Source organism: Littorina saxatilis, linkage group LG16 (genome assembly GCF_037325665.1).
Source record: "Littorina saxatilis isolate snail1 linkage group LG16, US_GU_Lsax_2.0, whole genome shotgun sequence".
NCBI lineage: Eukaryota > Metazoa > Mollusca > Gastropoda > Littorinimorpha > Littorinidae > Littorina > Littorina saxatilis.
Genome location: NC_090260.1, coordinates 27620130 through 27639358, shown reverse-complemented (window position 1 = coordinate 27639358; position 19229 = coordinate 27620130). Strand labels below are relative to the sequence as shown.

At 41.4% G+C, this 19229-nt stretch overlaps 1 protein-coding gene and 1 long non-coding RNA gene across 2 annotated transcripts in view; both read right to left on the bottom strand.

The window, feature by feature from the left end:
- Positions 1-18624, bottom strand: part of LOC138950740 (uncharacterized) — a 238231-nt gene extending 219607 nt beyond the window's left edge. The window contains exon 1 of the long non-coding RNA XR_011450774.1: positions 18113-18624. This is a non-coding gene — a long non-coding RNA (uncharacterized lncRNA). The remainder of the gene's footprint in view (positions 1-18112) is intronic.
- On the bottom strand, positions 3813-13801 carry LOC138950731 (ankyrin-1-like). Its single transcript, XM_070322460.1, has 3 exons — positions 12077-13801; positions 8323-8413; positions 3813-7924 (listed from the first exon to the last, which is right to left on the bottom strand). Exons 2-3 carry the CDS (start codon positions 8405-8407, stop codon positions 5220-5222), a joined length of 2790 nt encoding a protein of 929 aa, XP_070178561.1. The 5' UTR covers positions 8408-8413; positions 12077-13801; the 3' UTR covers positions 3813-5219.
- Positions 18625-19229: the final 605 nt, after the last annotated feature.

The window sequence follows — 19229 nt, the reverse complement described above, 5'->3', positions numbered from 1 at the left end:
AGAGAGAGAAGTTTTATGTGTTTAAGAAAAAAGTCGGAATGTGACGTCAAAATCTCTCCTTTTTTCGAGATGACGTCATTTGTATGATCGGGACTGGACTCACTCTTCTGACAGAGATTTGAAATTATAGGTTTGAAGGGTGATTACCATTCAACGAATTAGTTCATTTTGAGCTTAGTTTCAATGTTGAACAAAATAAAGCTATACATCTACTATATAATACTGGTAGGATTTTCGGTGGTTTTTCGATTCCTGTGACCAAACCGCGCGGATTTGTGCCTTCTCCTTCGGTTGCTATGCCAACGTGACCCAGGAAATCGATTCCGCTAGGTCCCGACTTCCAATTTTGTCCACGAACAAAGTTTGAAGAGGTTTGTCTCGCAAATTTGAGCAGACACAGTGAACTTTGACCTGAACTTTGACATCGCGGCGAAAGAGATCTGTGATTGGTTCTTCTTCAACTTTCGGTTCGACTAAACACGCGACCGCACCTCAGACGAACCTAGCTGTGTGTTTTATTTCTCTACCCCAGACGAACCTAAAATAATAAGAAGATAGATAGATCTGTTTATCTGTTAATGGAACTCCAAAATATTCCATAGATTTGTTTACTAAACAGTTCGAAACATTATCACCTGATAAGTCGCCGTATAACCTTATAGGTTCCAGCGACTAAATATTTTCCCCCGGTTCAACCATAGACATGTACGTCATCATGATCTCCCCTTAATTTGACCGTTATTTTGGCTGTCTTAGTGAAATGGTAAGATATATCTCTATGTTTTTTACATGTAAGTGTTCGGAAAAAATACAGTTATAGCAGCTATGTACAAAAATAAGCAGCATATGCTCTTTTCGCCAAAGTAAAGTCCTTTTTTCTTCTGGTTTCTTATATGTGTCACAGCACACCGCAAGCTTTTAGGCGAATAGCAAGTGAGTGGTATATATATATCATCAATTTTATAGTAGATAACGGTGTAAAATACTTACCATGTTCATGTCCGTTATACGTTTTCAATATTCCATATGTGTCATTTAATTGTGTGTTGCTTGATGCCATGTATGTATGTGTATGTGTGTGTGTGTGTGTGTGTACATGACTTTAAATAAGCATGGATGGATGTGTGCACTCGATTGTGTGTGTGAACCATGTATATATTTTCTGTTGTCAATGTTGTCAATTAGATATGTTATACTATGCGTTTGAATCATTAAGTATTTTAGACGTCATACTTTTTTTCGTATCTTCACGATGGCTTTTTACCCGTTTAAATTTTAATGCTTCCAACTTTCAAAGCGCTGCACGGCTGGGAAGAGATGCGCACTTTTATCACTGTTGTTCATGTAGACGTAATCATGGATTCATGCAAACGTCATACCTGCTGTATTTTATTTTGTTTGTTTGTATAGTCGCGTGCGGTCGCGCAGTCTTTTTGGTCAGTTCCGATTACCTCCCATTGATGCGAAAACCTATATGACTGTTTTTTGTTATTTTTCTCTCTGTTAATTCACCAGTGGCTATGTAACATGTGTTATACCTTATAGGTTCCAGCGACTAAATATTTTTCCCCGGTGCAACCATAGACATGTACGTCATCATGATCTCCCCTTAATTTGACCGTTATTTTGGCTGTCTTAGTGAAATGGTAAGATATATCTCTATGTTTTTTACATGTAAGTGTTCGGAAAAAATACAGTTATAGCAGTTATGTACAAAAATAAGCAGCATATGCTCTTTTCGCCAAAGTAAAGTCCTTTTTTCTTCTGGTTTCTTATATGTGTCACAGCACACCGCAAGCTTTTAGGCGAATAGCAAGTGAGTGGTATATATATATCATCAATTTTATAGTAGGTAACGGTGTAAATTACTTGCCATGTTCATGTCCATTATACGTTTTCCATATTCCATATGTGTCATTTAATTGTGTGTTGCTTGATGCCATGTATGTATGTATGTGTGTGTGTGTGTACATGACTTTAAATAAGCATGGATGGATGTGTGCACTCGATTGTGTGTGTGAACCATGTATATATTTTCTGTTGTCAATGTTGTCAATTAGATATGTTATACTATGCGTTTGAATCATTAAGTATTTTAGACGTCATACTTTTTTTCGTATCTTCACGATGGCTTTTTACCCGTTTAAATTTTAATGCTTCCAACTTTCAAAGCGCTGCACGGCTGGGAAGAGATGCGCACTTTTATCACTGTTGTTCATGTAGACGTAATCATGGATTCATGCAAACGTCATACCTGCTGTATTTTATTTTGTTTGTTTGTATAGTCGCGTGCGGTCGCGCAGTCTTTTTGGTCAGTTCCGATTACCTCCCATTGATGCGAAAACCTATATAAGAAGATAGATAGATCTGTTTATCTGTTAATGGAACTCCAAAATATTCCATAGATTTGTTTACTTAATTTTTAAAAGATAAGTTCGAAACATTATCACCTGATAAGTCGCCGTATAACCTTATAGGTTCCAGCGACTAAATATTTTCCCCCGGTGCAACCATAGACATGTACGTCATCATGATCTCCCCTTAATTTGACCGTTATTTTGGCTGTCTTAGTGAAATGGTAAGATATATCTCTATGTTTTTTACATGTAAGTGTTCGGAAAAAATACAGTTATAGCAGTTATGTACAAAAATAAGCAGCATATGCTCTTTTCGCCAAAGTAAAGTCCTTTTTTCTTCTGGTTTCTTATATGTGTCACAGCACACTGCAAGCTTTTAGGCGAATAGCAAGTGAGTGGTATATATATATCATCAATTTTATAGTAGGTAACGGTGTAAATTACTTGCCATGTTCATGTCCATTATACGTTTTCCATATTCCATATGTGTCATTTAAATGTGTGTTGCTTGATGCCATGTATGTATGTGTGTGTGTACATGACTTTAAATAAGCATGGATGTGTGCACTCGATTGTGTGTGTGAACCATGTATATATTTTCTGTTGTCAGTTACATATGTTATACTATGCGTTTGAATCATTAAGTATTTTACACGTCATACTTTTTTTCGTATCTTCACGATGGCTTTTTACCCGTTTAAATTTTAATGCTTCCAACTTTCAAAGCGCTGCACGGCTGGGAAGAGATGCGCACTTTTATCACTGTTGTTCATGTAGACGTAATCATGGATTCATGCAAACGCCATACCTGCTGTATTTTATTTTGTTTGTTTGTATAGTCGCGTGCGGTCGCGCAGTCTTTTTGGTCAGTTCCGATTACCTCCCATTGATGCGAAAACCTATATGACTGTTTTTTGTTATTTTTCTCTCTGTTAATTCACCAGTGGCTATGTAACATGTGTTACAGAATTGCACCGGTGTAAGGGTTAACATTTTATTTTTCACCAAGAGAATATAATTCATTATATGCGGGATAATGTGCGGGGGGGGGGGGGGGGAAGGGTGCAAACAACATTTTCACAAGCACATAACCAACAAAATGACATCGCATGCGCAGCACACAAAGTGCGTAGCACGGGTACCACTAGTTAGTTTTTAAATCTTAAAATTATAAGGATTTGCGGAATGTCAATAACACACACACACACACACACACACACACACACACACACACACACACACACACACACACACACACACACACACACACACACACAGAGGGAGACAAGCATAACCTCTGTCCTCGTTAAATGTTTGTCTAGTTTTGACTGAATGTAAAAAAATTTAAAAACCGCGTGAAGCGATATAAAACATTTAGTCAAGCTGTCAGCATCAAAGTAGGCCTAACAGATTCACACCAAAAAAACAATCATCGCCGAAACTATATTAACTCTCCTCCAAACAAAATAATAACACACAATTATTGTTCAGTATACTCTCACTCTTGCTGTTCATAGTTGAAGAGGATATACCTCAAAACTAAAGAAACATGTCCGCGTATCCTGCCTGGAAGTGTTTGAGACGATCTTGAAGTCGTCCCCCCCCCCCCCCCTCCTATCATGTCTGCGTATCCTGCCTGGAAGTGTTTGATGAGATCTAGAGGTCCCCCCTGTCATGTCCGCGTATCCTGCCTGGAAGTGTTTGAGGAGATCTAGAAGTCCCTCCTATCATGTCCGCGTATCCTGCCTGGAAGTGTTTGAGGAGATCTAGAAGTCCCCCCTATCATGTCCGCGTATCCTGCCTGGAAGTGTTTGAGGAGATCTAGAAGTCCCCCCTATCATGTCCGCGTATCCTGCCTGGAAGTGTTTGAGGAGATCTAGAAGTCCCCCCTATCATGTCCGCGTATCCTGCCTGGAAGTGTTTGAGGAGATCTAGAAGTCCCTCCTATCATGTCCGCGTATCCTGCCTGGAAGTGTTTGAGGAGATCTAGAAGTCCCCCCTATCATGTCCGCGTATCCTGCCTGGAAGTGTTTGAAGAGATCTAGAAGTCCCTCCTATCATGTCCGCGTATCCTGCCTGGAAGTGTTTGAGGAGATCTTGAAGTCCCTCCTATCAGACAGTAACGAAATCCTTGGACACGTTGGAGAAAACAGCCATGGCGTTCTTCTTTTTCTTGAAAACAAAAGTTATGAACGTGTTGTGTGAGATAGGCGAGGTGATCCTCATTGCTTTTTGTTACACCGGTAACGCGTTCAAATGTGCCATATCTCCATCACACTTGTTTAACTGCAAACATATATAGGCAGAGTGAGAAAATTATGTTATGTTGATTATGAGCCAAACGGCTTTCCATATGATTTACCGTGTGCACGTCTTGTTAAAGGCACACGTACTCCTTCTCGGGAAAACAGTTCAGATCACCATCTCAGATCTGGCCAGTCCTTTACACGGCATCAGACCATCCCTCCACTTGGTCGCATACCACAACTCAACACCCTCAATGCGTGTTGCGCTGAGTTTTTTGTTTTGTTTTTTATGTTCATTAACTTCTTAGAAATGTACGAACTAATTTCATCAACAAATTCCCACTGTGAATGCTTAGGAATGGAGTCATATTTAACAGACCTGAAAAAAAGTTGTGGTTACAGTTCCTAAAAGTGATTCTCCAGGTGCGACAGTTCACTCTGTCATTCATTATACATGTTGAATTAGGCAAATATCCTCCCGATTCTGAGCACTGACATCATTTGGAAGCTTGGTTAAAACAATTCCACCTCACTTGTGGATGTGACAATGCTCCACGTAACACTGTGAGGCGCCGAACGTTACAAAGGCAAAAACAAATCTGCAACTGTTCACTTTTTACTTTTCCCCTTTTTCCCACCTGCTTTGGTTTGCTACTTGCTTCAGAAGGCAGAAGAGGTCGGTGTGTCCTCCCTTTCTAGCCCTGTCCATAGGTGTATTACCCCACACGTCCTGAATGTTGACATCGGCCCCATGGAAAATTAGTAGCTTTGCCAGGTCAACGTGTCCTTCGCACGCGGAACAGCAGAGCGGTGTTTGAAGCAGACCATTCTGACGGTTCACGTCGGCCTCGTGCTCTAACAGGACCCTGACCACATCAGTATTTCCAAAATTGGCTGCCACGTGAAGCGGTGTTATTCCAATTGGTCGTTTGGTGTCCACCTCTACTCGGCGACCAAAGATAAACAGGAGTGCAGCCAGAGGTAAGGGTGTTGATACTTCCCGGACACAGTTTTTCTCTGCACCGTACTCAAGAAGAAGGCGGACGATGTCTGTGTGTCCCTGTTCAGCAGCGATATATAGTGGTGTCGCTCCTATGGTAGTCGTTAAGTCTTTCTTTGCACCGTGCTCAAGGAGAAGGCGGACGATCTCTGTGTGTCCCTCTAGGGCAGCGATATATAGTGGTGTCGCTCCTCTTTTCATTGGTAAGTCTTTCTCTGCACCGTACTCAAGAAGAAGGCGGACGATGTCTGTGTGTCCCTGTTCAGCAGCGATATATAGTGGTGTCGCTCCTAATTTGATTGGTAAGTCTTTCTTTGCACCGTGCTCAAGAAGAAAGCAGACGATCTCCGTGTGTCCATTTTGGGCAGCGACAAATAGCGGTGTCCTTCCTTCTTTAGTCGGCAAGTCTTTCTGTGCACCGTACTCAAGAAGAAGGCGGACGATCTCTGTGTGTCCCTTAAAGGCAGCGATATATAATGGTGTCGCTCCTGTTTTCATTGGTAAGTCTTTCTTTGCACCGTGCTCAAGAAGAAAGCAGACGATCTCCGTGTGTCCATTTTGGGCAGCGACACATAGTGGTGTTGCTCCTTTGTTATTCGTTAAGTCTTTCTTTGCACCGCACTCCAGGAGAAGGCGGACGATCTCTGTGTGTCCTACTTGTGCAGCGATATATAGTGGTGTTTCTCTAATTTTCCCCATCAAGTCTTTCTCTGCACCGTACTCCAATAGAGGGCGGACGATCTCTGTGTGTCCATTTTGGGCAGCCATATGTAGTGGTGTCTCTCCTGTTTTGATTGTTAAGTCTTTCTTTGCACCGTACTCCAGAAGAAGGCGGACGATCTCTGTGTGTCCATTTTGGGCAGCGATAAATAGCGGTGTTCCTCCTTCATCATCAGTCGGTAAATCTTTTTCTGCACCGTACTCAATGAAGAGTTTGACGATGTCTGTGTGTCCATTTTGGGCAGCCATATATAGTGCTGTCTCTCCACTCGTCATCAAGTCTTTCTCTGCACCGCCCTCAAGAAGAAGGCGCACGATCTCAGTATGTCCTTCTTCGGCAGCGGCATATAGCGGTGTGTGTCCTTCTTCAGTCGTTAAGTCTTTTTCTGCACCGCACTCAATGAAGAGTTTGACGACGTCTGTGTGTCCCCCTCCGGCAGCGACATTAAGTGGTGTCATTCCAACTTTCGTCATCGAGTCTTTCTTTGCACCGCCCTCAAGGAGAAAGCAGACGATCTCCGTGTGTCCATATCGGGCAGCGATATGTAGTGGAGTCACGCCATCTTCTCGTGTGAAGTTTATCTCTGCACCGTGATCAAGCAGATGTCTCACGATGTCTGTGTGTCCGGATGCAGACGCGGCAAAGAGCGGTGTCCTGGACAAGGAATTGTCACGCCACGGGATTTCAGTGTTGGCTCCATGCTGAAGAAGAAGCTTCACGATGTCTGTGTGTCCGTTTTTGGCAGCCCTGAACAGTGGTGTTGCTCCATCTCGTGCCGAGCAGTCCTTCTCTGCCCCGTGATCAAGAAGAAGCTTCACCATGTTTGTGTGGCCTTGCTCAGCAGCAGCGTAGAGTGGAATTTCTCCGTTGTTGTTGCGAATATCAACCACGCTCTCATGTCGCAAAAGAATTCTAGCAATTTCAAAGCAGTTGTTCGAGCTGGCTAAATGCAGAGGCGCTGTTCCTTGGCTATCCCGGGCGTTGACCTGCGCTCCTTGTTCTATTAGATACTGAGCAACGTTCTGATGCCCGTGTTTGGTGGCCATGTGGAGAGGTGTCTGCTTCTCACTCACTGCAGCTCCGCCAGTGGGACCAAAAACAAAGCTTGTCACACCTGTCCCAGCTTGATGAAGCTTTGTTCTCGTCAGACCGCTTTGTGACTCCAAGTCAGCACCTGTCCCAGCTTGATGAAGCTTTGTTCTCGTCAGACCGCTTTGTGACTCCAAGTCAGCACCTGTCCCAGCTTGATGAAGCTTTGTTCTCGTCAGACCGCTTTGTGACTCCAAGTCAGCACCTGCAGACACCAACGTCGCGACAATGTCAAGGTCACCCTGAGCAGCGGCAATGTGCAGAGCGGTCTCACCGTGCTCGTCTTTATCGTTCACTACGTCATGGTTGGTGAACAGGATTGTCTCGACCTTGACCTTTATCCCTTGACGACACGCCTCGTGCAGCGTCAGGGTGACGTCTTCAGACTTTGGTCCTGTGTTTTGCCCTGGTGTGACGTCACCAGGGGGTGGGTCGCGGGTTTTAGGTCGATGAACACCAACCCTGTCCGTGTGTTTTGTCGCAATTGTCTTTTGTGTGGCTTTCAGCTCCCCTGGAACACAACACAGAAAGCTCCATGAATTGCCTGGATGAGTAGTATGTTTTATCATTCAATATGTATTGATGAAGGAAAAAGAGGATCTTTAAACTTACGCCGGCTCACTAGCTTGAAAGGAAGTCTTTAAGACACCAAATAAAATCTGTATGAATATGTTGAAGAGTAAGATTACAGATACAAATTAGTAAATATGTAAAATTAGTTATCGGTAAACGAAAAACCTTTTATCACCGGTTTCTTTAAACAAGCAATATCGTATTTTATTAAGTGTACCCAAAAAATGTCCAGTTGAAACAGAAAAACGTTTGTTTCTTATTGTTATTTAAATATCACATGATACATTTCATGGTTTTCAACACAAAAGAGGTTGAGAGAGTAAAGGGAGAGTATACCAGCAGGAGGAGATGCATCACGTGGAAGTGTGTCAAGGACATCGTCTGCTCCTGGTGGTAAAGTCTGGTCGTCTTTTTCAGCCATGTCTGTCTGAAACAGAGGAAGGTGAAATCAAAATCATGGGAAGATTAAGAGACAGAGAGAACAATTTACATCCTACTGTTATTGGCTCCTGGTAAGATGGAAAAAATCTGAAACTTGTCTCAACGCAAAACAAGACGCGTAAATGCTCAAGCTCTATAAACGTTCAAACAAATGATGATGTCCTTCTGGTGCACCCGCACTCGACCCCACTGTGACATTGACACTGGACCAGGGTCAACCACCCAGGGCCATGGGTCATGCCTAGCGGTCATCAAAGCTTGGAAGTGTGTGAAGTGTCAAAGATCTAGAGTGCTGTGAAATTTGACTGTGAGGACTATGGGTGATGTGAACTGTGCTGTGAGGACTATGGGTGATGCGAACTGTGACTGCGGAAGGACAATGAGTACTCTGAACTGTGGTACGTATAGGGGGGGTGGGGTATGATGTAATGTAATTTGTGATAATGTATGGGGGTTATGATGTAAAGTATATATGTATGATGACGTATTCTGTGTCGATTGTGAATGTAAGGTGGGGTGGGGTGGGGAGGTATGATGTAATTAATGTACGATGATGTACTTGGTGTTTGATAGTGTATGATTGTTTGTTAGTTGTAGATTATAGTACGATGTTTGATGTTGTAATGGTTGTGCGTGTGTTATAATGCAATATGTTATGATGTAATGTATAATGATGTATTCGGTGCATGATAGTGGATGTATGCTTGTTAGTTGTAGATCTATTACGATGTTTGAGGTTGTAATGTTTGTGCGGGTGTTATAATGCAATATGTAGCCGTATGATGGTTCCAGTGTGTGAGTTGTACATGGCCGGGTGCTGGAGTGCTGCATGAATGAGTAAGTGCATGTGGAGCTGTATGGCTGGGTGAATTGTGGGTTGCGTACGTCCGAGGGGCACATGTAGCCTGTGTGTCTGAAGTAGTGGGTATGTTGCGTAAGGGTGTGCTGATATTGAACTTCAGTTGTGTTTTGTAAATGTCTATGTATCAGTGTATTATGTCTTGCCACACACATGCCAAATTTCCTTGTATTGATGAGGACAATAAAACATCTTGTATATTGTATCAACAGCGTCCAATGAACATGATTCGGTTTCATTGCTTGACCTGACCCCACTGTGACTTTCATGGGTCAACTCGCATCTGGAAGTCATTAACCCATAAAGCGATATTAAAACATTTTGTCAATCTGTCGGCCTGAAACTAAAACAAAAGTTCTGAAGAGGTACCTCTTTGTTTTTCATTAGACCTGTCATTCTGCTTGCTCGGCTTTGTTAGATGTTTGCATATCTTGTTGCTATTTTCTTTGCTTTTATTATTGTTTCTTATTTGTGCTTCGTTTATCGATAAAACGTCTTGTGCACGGGTCAAAATGTGTGTGTCAGGGGTCGTTTTCCTTGAACATGACGTTCGTGTTTCTCCGAACGTCTGTGTATCGAAACACAGATACACGCACTCCATGACTCTGTAAGAAGAAAAAACATATCGCTAGGTTTCATTTGTTTTTGATGAATGTATGACCTTTCATGAAGTAGTTTTGTTTTTTTGTTTACTTTTGCCAGTTTACCAGTTCGTTTTTGGAACTTTGCAAAGCAGTGTCGTGTCGTCTGTTTAGGTCTGGGGAAACACCAATGAAAAGAGCCAAAGAATCCCCGAGCGTTTCTATTGGGTTTGCTTTTGATTATCCATGTATAACCGGCTTCCTGCAACTATAGTAACCGGGGATTTATTGCCTGGGGAACATGAGATTTATTTCCCAGATGCTTGTGAATGAAAACTCGTGAAAATGATGACAAATTGTCTGATTTGCATAAACCAAGTGTTATTTTTAAATATTTGAGCACATTCATAGAGCAAACATGACATATCTCTATATGTTTTGAGTCAATGAATGATAGAGAATACAATGCAGTTGTTTTTGAATCTGTTTTTGAAAGTTTAATTTCAATTAGATGTTAAATGAAACAAACTCATTAATTATTTGTTTAACTTCAGAGCTGAAATGTAGTCAACCGAGTCAAAGTTTGCTTGACCAAAAATCCTATAAATTTGAGTGGTTTTTTTTTTTAATTTCGTCGCCACAGTTAATTTATCAAGGATTCACCTGCAAAGTTTCATGGTAATTTTCTGGTAATCGCTCCACACACACACACACACACACACGCGCGCGCGCGCGCGCGCGCGCGCACATGCAGACATACACACACACACGCATACGTAAACACACACGCATACGTACACACACACACACACACACACACACACACACACACACACTCACACTCACACACACACTCACACACACACACACACACAAACGCACACACACAAACACCGCTTTACTGAACAACCACAAAGAAAAAGAAAACACCTCAATTATTCTTTTCAAGTGATAATCAAAACTTTCCAGCAATTTCCGAAACAATTCCACTGTTACTGCTTTGCTTCTTTTTGTAATGCTACGCCATCTACCGTGCCACGTCCTCTCCTATCGCACCCTTTTGCTGTCGCTACATCCTTTTCTTTCGCATCCCTTTTCCGAAGACACATTCTCTCCTATCTCATCCCTTTTCCGAAGCCACATTCTCTCCTATCTCATCTCTTTTCCGAAGCCACATTCTCTCCTATCTCATCCCTTTTATACGAAGCCACATTATCTCCTATCTCATCCCTTTTCCGAAGCCACATTCTCTCCTATCTCATCCCTTTTATACGAAGCCACATTCTCTCCTATCTCATCCCTTTTATACGAAGCCACATTCTCTCCTATCTCATCCCTTTTCCGAAGCCACATTCTCTCCTATCTCATCCCTTTTCGAAGCCACATTCTATCCTATCTCATCCCTTTTCAGAAGCCACATTCTCTCCTATCTCATCCCTTTTCCGAAGCCACATTCTTTCCTATCTCATCCCTTTTCCGAAGCCACATTCTCTCCTATCTCATCTCTTTTCGGAAGCCACATTCTCTCCTATCTCATCTCTTTTCCGAAGCCACATTATCTCCTATCTCATCCCTTTTCCGAAGCCACATTCTCTCCTATCTCATCCCTTTTCCGAAGCCACATTCTCTCCTATCTCATCCCTTTTCCGAAGCCACATTCTCTCCTATCTCATCCCTTTTCGAAGCCACATTCTATCCTATCTCATTCCTTTTTCGAAGCCACATTTTCTCCTATCTCATCCCTTTTCCGAAGCCACATTTTCTCCTATCGCATTCTGTTTCTGTCGCTACATCCTCTTCTGTCGCACCACTTTTCGGATGCAAATCCTCTCTTATCACATTTTTGATGCCACATCATCTCCTATCGCATCCTTTTTCTGTCGCTACAACCACTTCCGGCGCACCACTTTTCGGATGCCAATCCTCTCCTAACACATTTCCGGTGCCACATCCTCTCCTATCGCATACCTTTTCGGACAGAGAGACAGGCAGACAGACAGACAAAAACAGACAGACAGAAATCGAAACAGAGAGAGAGAGAGAGAGAGAGAGAGACAGACAGACAGGCAGGCAGGCAGGCAGGCACAGAGAGACAGAGACAGACTGAGACAGAGAGATTAATGAACTAGACAAGCGAGTTATTGTTAAATGCAAAACTTGATCTTCTCTGATGACTTAATATTGAAGAACAATAATGACTAGTACTTACTCAAACTTTAGGCAGTGTCAGTCAAGTACCCCCTGCACAATGCAGACTGCGCAAGTTCCATGTACATTCTGTCGGGTAGCAAACTATGCTGAGCACACAACACCACGAACATCCAAAGACACAATGTTATGTTGATACCAAGCTTATAAACACGAATGCTCTCACAGACCTAGTGGGAATAAAAGCGACCACCACAGTCATAGTTTTCCAGCTCAAACATTGACGTCGCTTCTATCATACACGTATGTTACGCGTGATTGTTCTGAAAAGTGACTATTACATGATTGTTCTGAATGTCTACTATTTATTTCATCGTAATCATGTAAGCCCTCATACGTGATTGTTCTGAAAGCTTACTAATTTACATGATTGTTCTGAAACTCTACTAAAGGTAAACTTGCTTCACCCGTGAAATGTAGTCAGATATGGAACAATATTTATTCCCCCCTCTGCTTCTTTACCTCTGTAAACTTGTAGGAGTAGTTATTTTTCGATAATGACCCAGCAACCAAACAAATAACGACCCAACAACAACCTGAATCCTCGATAGTGCAATGGGTTGAGAAGTTGTTCTGTTTCGGTACTACTTTTTGCGACTGAAAAGTTCTGAACGCTCTAACGTACGAAGTATACATCTCTAGAGCAAACAATACAAACATACCGCATTTAAATTAACAACTACAGGCCTGAACACATGAATCTTCATATAAAATCCATGAGTTCGGTTGTTTTCTGAATCTAGATTTGCCGTGCTCAAACGTTCATCACAAGCAATTTCCCGCAAGGCAAGTAACTCATACTTTGTCTAGCGACAAGAGTAGTTCCCCTTCTTTTCACTCAGTTTCTTCGACAACAGACTGCAATTCGACGGTCAGTTTTCAACAATATTTCATTTAATAAACAGATCACACGCAACCAAATGCACACATCTCATCAATTTAAACAACATAAAGCGGTTTCATACACTATTTTCCCCAGAAAACTGAACTTCATACAGTTTTTAACGTTGGAACACGGGTGCAAAAGTTCGTCTGCTAGTCCCATTTGACGAAAGAACATTATCCTAAGCGATACCAAAACATATACAGAACACACAATATCTGCCTTTGCCGCCACAGCAGAATAACAGCATATCTGTGTACTTGATTTTAGTCCAAAATAGGAAAACTGACAAGAAGTGTTAACAGAATGGAATGATTTGCACGGAACTATACAACCGCGCATTAATCGATCGCCTGCGCAGGTTGACTGGTTGAGTGAATAGGATTCGATCAAACTTTCTCAAAAAAACTCCTCTTTTCTTTGAATAACTGAAGAAAGGAGGAATAAAGAGGTTACACACCTCGTCTCAGTGATTATAAAAAATAATGGTCTCAGTTCGCGGTCATGAAAAAGCTCGCTAAAGCTCGCATTTTTCATGATCCGCTATTTTCGACCATTATTTTTAATAATCACTGAGACTCGGCGTGTAACCTCTACGTATACCCCTGCCCAACGAAGTATGTTTGAGTTGATCCGTCTTCTGTGTGCGCGACAGCTTCAGATGTGTGTTTGAGTTGATCCGTCTCTCCACTCCCTCTTTACATTTAGTCAAGTTTTGACTAAATGTTTTAACATAGAGGGGGGAATCGAGACGAGGGTCGTGGTGTGTGTGTGTGTGTGTGTGTGTGTGTGTGTGTGTGTGTGTGTGTGTGTGTGTGTGTGTGTGTGTGTGTGTGTGTGTGTGTGTGTGTAGAGCGATTCAGAGTTAACTACTGGACCGATCTTTATGAAATTTTTCATGAGAGTTCCTGGGTATAATATCCCCAGACATTTTTTTCATTTTTTCGATATATGTCTTTGATGACGTCATATCCAGCATTTTGTAAAAGTTGAGGCGGCACTGTCACACCCTCATTTTTCAATCAAATTGATTGAAATTTTGGCCAAGCAATCTTCGACGGAGGCCGGACTTTGGTATTGCATTTCAGCTTGGAGGCTTAAAAATTAATTAATTACTTTGGTAATTAAAAATCTGAAAATTATAATTAAAAATATTGTTTTATAAAACGATCCAAAATTACGTTTATCGTATTCTTCATCATGTTCTGATTTCAAAAACATATAAATATGTTATATTCGGATTAAAAACAAGCTCTGACCATTAAAAATATAAAAATTATGATTAAAATTAAATTTCCGAAATCGATTTAAAAACAATTTCATCTTATTTCTTGTCCGTTCCTGATTCCAAAAACATATAGATATGATATGTTTGGATTAAAAACACGTTCAGAGAGATAAAAAGAATAGAGATATAGAAAAGCGTGCTATCCTCCTCAGCGCAACCGCTACCGCGCTTTTCTGGATTGTTAATTTCACTGCCTTTGCCACCCCCCGCGGGTTAGGGGGAAGAATTTACCCGATGCTCCCCAGCATGTCGTAAGAGGCGACTAACGGATTCTGTTTCTATTTTTACCCTTGTTAAGTGTTTCTTGTATAGAATATAGTCCATTTTTGTGAAGATTTTAGTCAAGCAGTATGTAAGAAATGTTAAGTCCTTTGTACTAGAAACTTGCATTCTCCCAGTAAGGTAGTACATTCTACTACGTTGCAAGCCCCTGGAGCAAATTTTTGATTAGTGCTTTTGTGAACAAGAAACAATTGACAAGTGGCTCTATCCCATCTCCCCCCTTTCCCCGTCGCGATATAACCTTCGTGGTTGAAAACGACGTTAAACACCAAATAAAGAAAGAAAGAACTGCCTTTGCCACGAGCGGTGGACAGACGATGCTACGAGTGTACGGTCTTGCGGACAAAATGTAATGCGTTCAGTTTTATTCTGTGAGTTCGACTGAGCTTGACTAAATGTTGTATTTTCGCCTTTCGCGACTTGTTTTTAGGTGTAGGGGGTGGGGGAGGTTTGTTCATATCAACTGACACTTTATCAAACCATTTGAATAATTCACATACACAATTCTGGTGGTTGCTGTGTAATAAAAAAACAAGTGTCACTGAAAACAGAGATGTGCTAATAAATTTAGCTGTCATGTGTGTGTATGTGTGGTGTGTGTGTGTGTGCGTATGTACTCAGTGCACTGGCGTCGGAAACTGGGGGGGGGGGAGCAGCTGCTGTTCCTGGGGTGGGGGGGGGGGGGGGGGCAAACATGTCTTTTTGCAGAGAGAGAGAGAGAGAGAGAGAGAGAGAGAGAGAGAGAGAGAGAGAGAGAGAGAGAGAGAGAGAGAGAGAGTTTTCATAAACAAAATACCCCCACACACACACAAAAAAGAAGTATATTGTCTCGCGTGCAAGAACTTTATAGCCCAGACTCCCCACCCATCTCGCAACCCCGGCCATCTCCTCACGTCTTTCATTCCCTCTCCACTTTAATTTTTAGTTCATAAAAAAAAAGTTTCATTTGTGAACATTATTTGTTGTGCCTTTCGTCTTTAAAGGGGCAAAAATTAGCTTCCATTTTCCCTCTTTGCCATGCCTTTTGATCCATTTTGGTGACCTAGCCACCTAAGCATGGCAAAGAGGGAAAATCAAAAGTTTCTATGTGTCCCTTTAAACCTGTAATTAGAATTTTGAGTTGGGAATACTCAAGAAGAATCATTACAGTTTTGAAGATTATAAATAATTTTTGTCTTTGGACATTTAATTTGAATTTTGAGTGGAGAACAATAAAGAAGACATGTTCAATGTATGAAACGTATTACTTGTTGAGTTTGTATTCATTGGGCAGGGGTATAAATATCAATTTCACTTAAGATTTAGTATTATTGCATCAAAATATTGTTCCATATACATACAGACATACACACAGACAGATGGACAAAGTGAATCCAGTATACCCCCCTCCAACTTCGTTGGGCTGGGGTATACATATAGTTCCTTATCTGACAACATTTCACGGGTGAAGCAAGTTTACCGTTAGTAGAGTTTCAGAACAATCATGTAAATTAGTAAGCTTTCAGAACAATCACGTATGAGGGCTTACATGTTTACTATGAAATAAATAGTAGACTTTCAGAACAATCATGTAATAGTCACTTTTCAGAACAATCACGCGTAACACACGTATCGTGTCAATGACCAAATCAGCTCAGCAAAATGTAATATATCTCACTGTGCATAGAACGCAGCCAAGCTGTAGATGTTTCTCTGTGTCCACGTATAAATGGTGCTCTTATTGCAGATAATGGAGTGCTCTTGTCCAGTGTAGAAGCCTGGACGCAGGAGGAAGATGTTTTTCACTGCCCGAACGAAAGGAAGAAAACAGCAATGCTATGCGCACGATTTCTGTCTTGAGTGGAAAGACGCAGTGAACGTATCCCACGAGAGACTATACCCCGAGTGTGCCACACGTTGCACCACTGCGTGTTTTATTCCGCCGTGTCATTATACATCCGGCTTCCAAAGGGCCGTGTTGCCGTAGTACAGTATTCACATGGTGCCCTACACACCCGGCTGTTTGTTTCGGTCTCCTTCCTTTGCCACGCGGCAGATAAACAAGTCTGATCGACCTTGCAATACAATTGAGTGTCAAAAGTCTAACTTAGCCATGACCCGCATTTTTAAGTTAGACTTTTGACACTCAATTATACCAAGCTTATAAACACGAACGCTCTCACAGACCTAGTGGGGATAAAAGCGACCACCACCACAGTCATAGTTTTCTAGCTCAAATGTTGACATTGTATAGCAAACAACAGGTAACACAATTTTCCATTTTACGATTAGACAGCACGAAGCACTCATAAGCCACATGGCATCATAGTCTAGGACCATGCATCACGTTTCATTCGGCCATTAAATGTAATAGAACAGACCCATCACGTCACGTAGGCAGTGTGAAACACACAGATAGACACACACATATACATACACACACACTCTCACACACACACACTCACACACACACACACTCACACACACACACACACACACACACACACACACACACACACACACACACACTCTTCAGGGTATAGTTGAATTTTGACTGAAAAGAGAAAGTGCGCCCTTGAATATTTCTTGTTAACATCGATTGTTATGTTTGGCAGGCCCCAAGCTTCCAAAAAATACCCATGTGGTAGAGTCCGCTTTTGGGTGCACGGTCAGCCCTCCGCCGTGACGGAGTATATCCAATGCTGTGTGTATATCGAGGTCTCAGCATTTTAAGAGCTTTAGAAACCATAGAATCATTGCACGATGTTAGTGTGTCAACATCGTAATCTTCCTTGCAATAAAACTGATCCTTTTCAAGTGATTTATCAACATTTGTCATCATTGTAAACATTTATGACGCTGTTTTCCCAGTATCTTTTTTGTTTGTTGGAAATAGTGACGTCAGTGGGAAATGCTCGTCCTTTGGATTTACTGTTCAATCTTCTTACCCTTGTTCGTATGTTAACGAGAAGTGGGGTCTCTGTTCAAGAACGGGAACATTTTCTATACATTTCATGAGCAATGATTAAAAAGAATTCTTTCAAAGTGCAGAAAGTAGTTTTTTGTCAAAACGTATTTTGCGCCTATGATATCTTTCAATTTAACAAAATCTGTTTATAGATATAAAGAAATTGCTCTGTTACGGAATGGTGTGACCAGTTTACAGTAACATAAATCATATAATTTTATTTCCTTATTTTTGGGAAGATAAGTGTTTCCCCAAAACTAAATGGTTTACCGGGGAAACGGACGCAAAAGAATTCTGACACATAGATAATTTGAATGTCAATTAAAAGGACAACAACACATCAACAAATTTGTTTGCGAAAGAAACAATCATTTTCTCCCTGCCTTAAATATTTCTTGACAGTGGTGTTGAGTTTACGTGTAGAGTTTACATATCATTTCTATTCTCTGAGCGGCATCTTTTAGCTCGCCTTTTCTTCATTTGGTATGTTCCTTATTGGACCAAACAAACAGCAACAAACAAATCGTCACGCTCATAAGAAAATCATATCTCAGTGTTAGGCATTTCTGTACTGAAACTACAGGAGAAGCTACCGGAAGGGTATCTGTCATGTGTTAGAGAGTACAAACTCTCAGACCTTTCTTTCTTTCTTTCTTTATTTGGTGTTTAACGTCGTTTTCAACCACGAAGGTTATATCGCGACGAGGGAAAGGGGGGAGATGGGATAGGGGAAAGGGGGGAGATGGGATAGAGCCACTTGTTAAGTGTTTCTTGTTCACAAAAGCACTAATCAAAAAATTGCTCCAGGGGCTTGCAACGTAGTACAATATATGACCTTACTGGGAGAATGCAAGTTTCCAGTACAAAGGACTAAACATTTCTTACATACTGCTTGACTAAAATCTTTACAAACATTGACTATATTCTATACAAGAACCACTTAACAAGGGTAATAAGTGAAGAATTTTATGGGTGAGAAAAGGAAAGTAAAAGGACTTTGGGGAGGCAGACATAGAGAGGAAACAAGAAAAAGATCCTAATTAGGTTCACGGCATCGAGAGTGATGCGACCTTCTCTCAGAAATTAGTAGAGAAGGCTCCCCCATCCACCACCCGGGGGACGCGCCTCTACGCCAATTAGGGGGCGCGAGGAACTCTCAGACCATCGGAAACCATTGCCACAGAAACGTAAGCAAAACTGCCGATCTCGTTTCTTGAGTTAAGCACTTTTGCTTAAATGATACCGGAAGACTTGTTTTGAGAATGTGAAGGTAAGCAAAAGCTCTGTGTGGGTTGTTATGCAAGTTTGCTGATTGAAAATGTTGTTGTCAGCTCTTTATCTCACGTTTATCCATCTTATACCGCTCGAGATAGTTTGCAACTTATTACTAAAATCAGATAGAATGATTGTTCAGAAACCAAAGAAGGCTTTTTGCATTTTTCTTAAAACTCACAAAAGTGTCATGGGCAATTATTTTTATGAGCGTGACGAAAATAATGGAATATGACATATTACATGAACCAATCCATGCATTGCGAGACATAGGTACACGATTAATATCCACAGCCATGTGTGTCTCCTGCCTCCGAACACACACGCTACAGAGCTCGACTCGATGTGCGCAGTTTCGTATAAAAATTATTTTCCAAATTTCCCCACTGTGTTTTATAAAATAATCATATTATGAAAGCACATACATTCTTATCTTAGTTGTTATGTATTCATTGTTAGCAAACATCGGCATTATTCATGTC

Coding starts and splice junctions, on each gene's coding strand:
- LOC138950731 (XM_070322460.1), bottom strand. CDS start 8,407: ATGGCTGAAAAAGACGACCAGACTTTACCACCAGGAGCAGACGATGTC. Junction 7,925..8,322: donor TGATGCATCTCCTCCTGCTG/GTATACTCTCCC, acceptor GTTGTGTTCCAG/GGGAGCTGAAAGCCACACAA.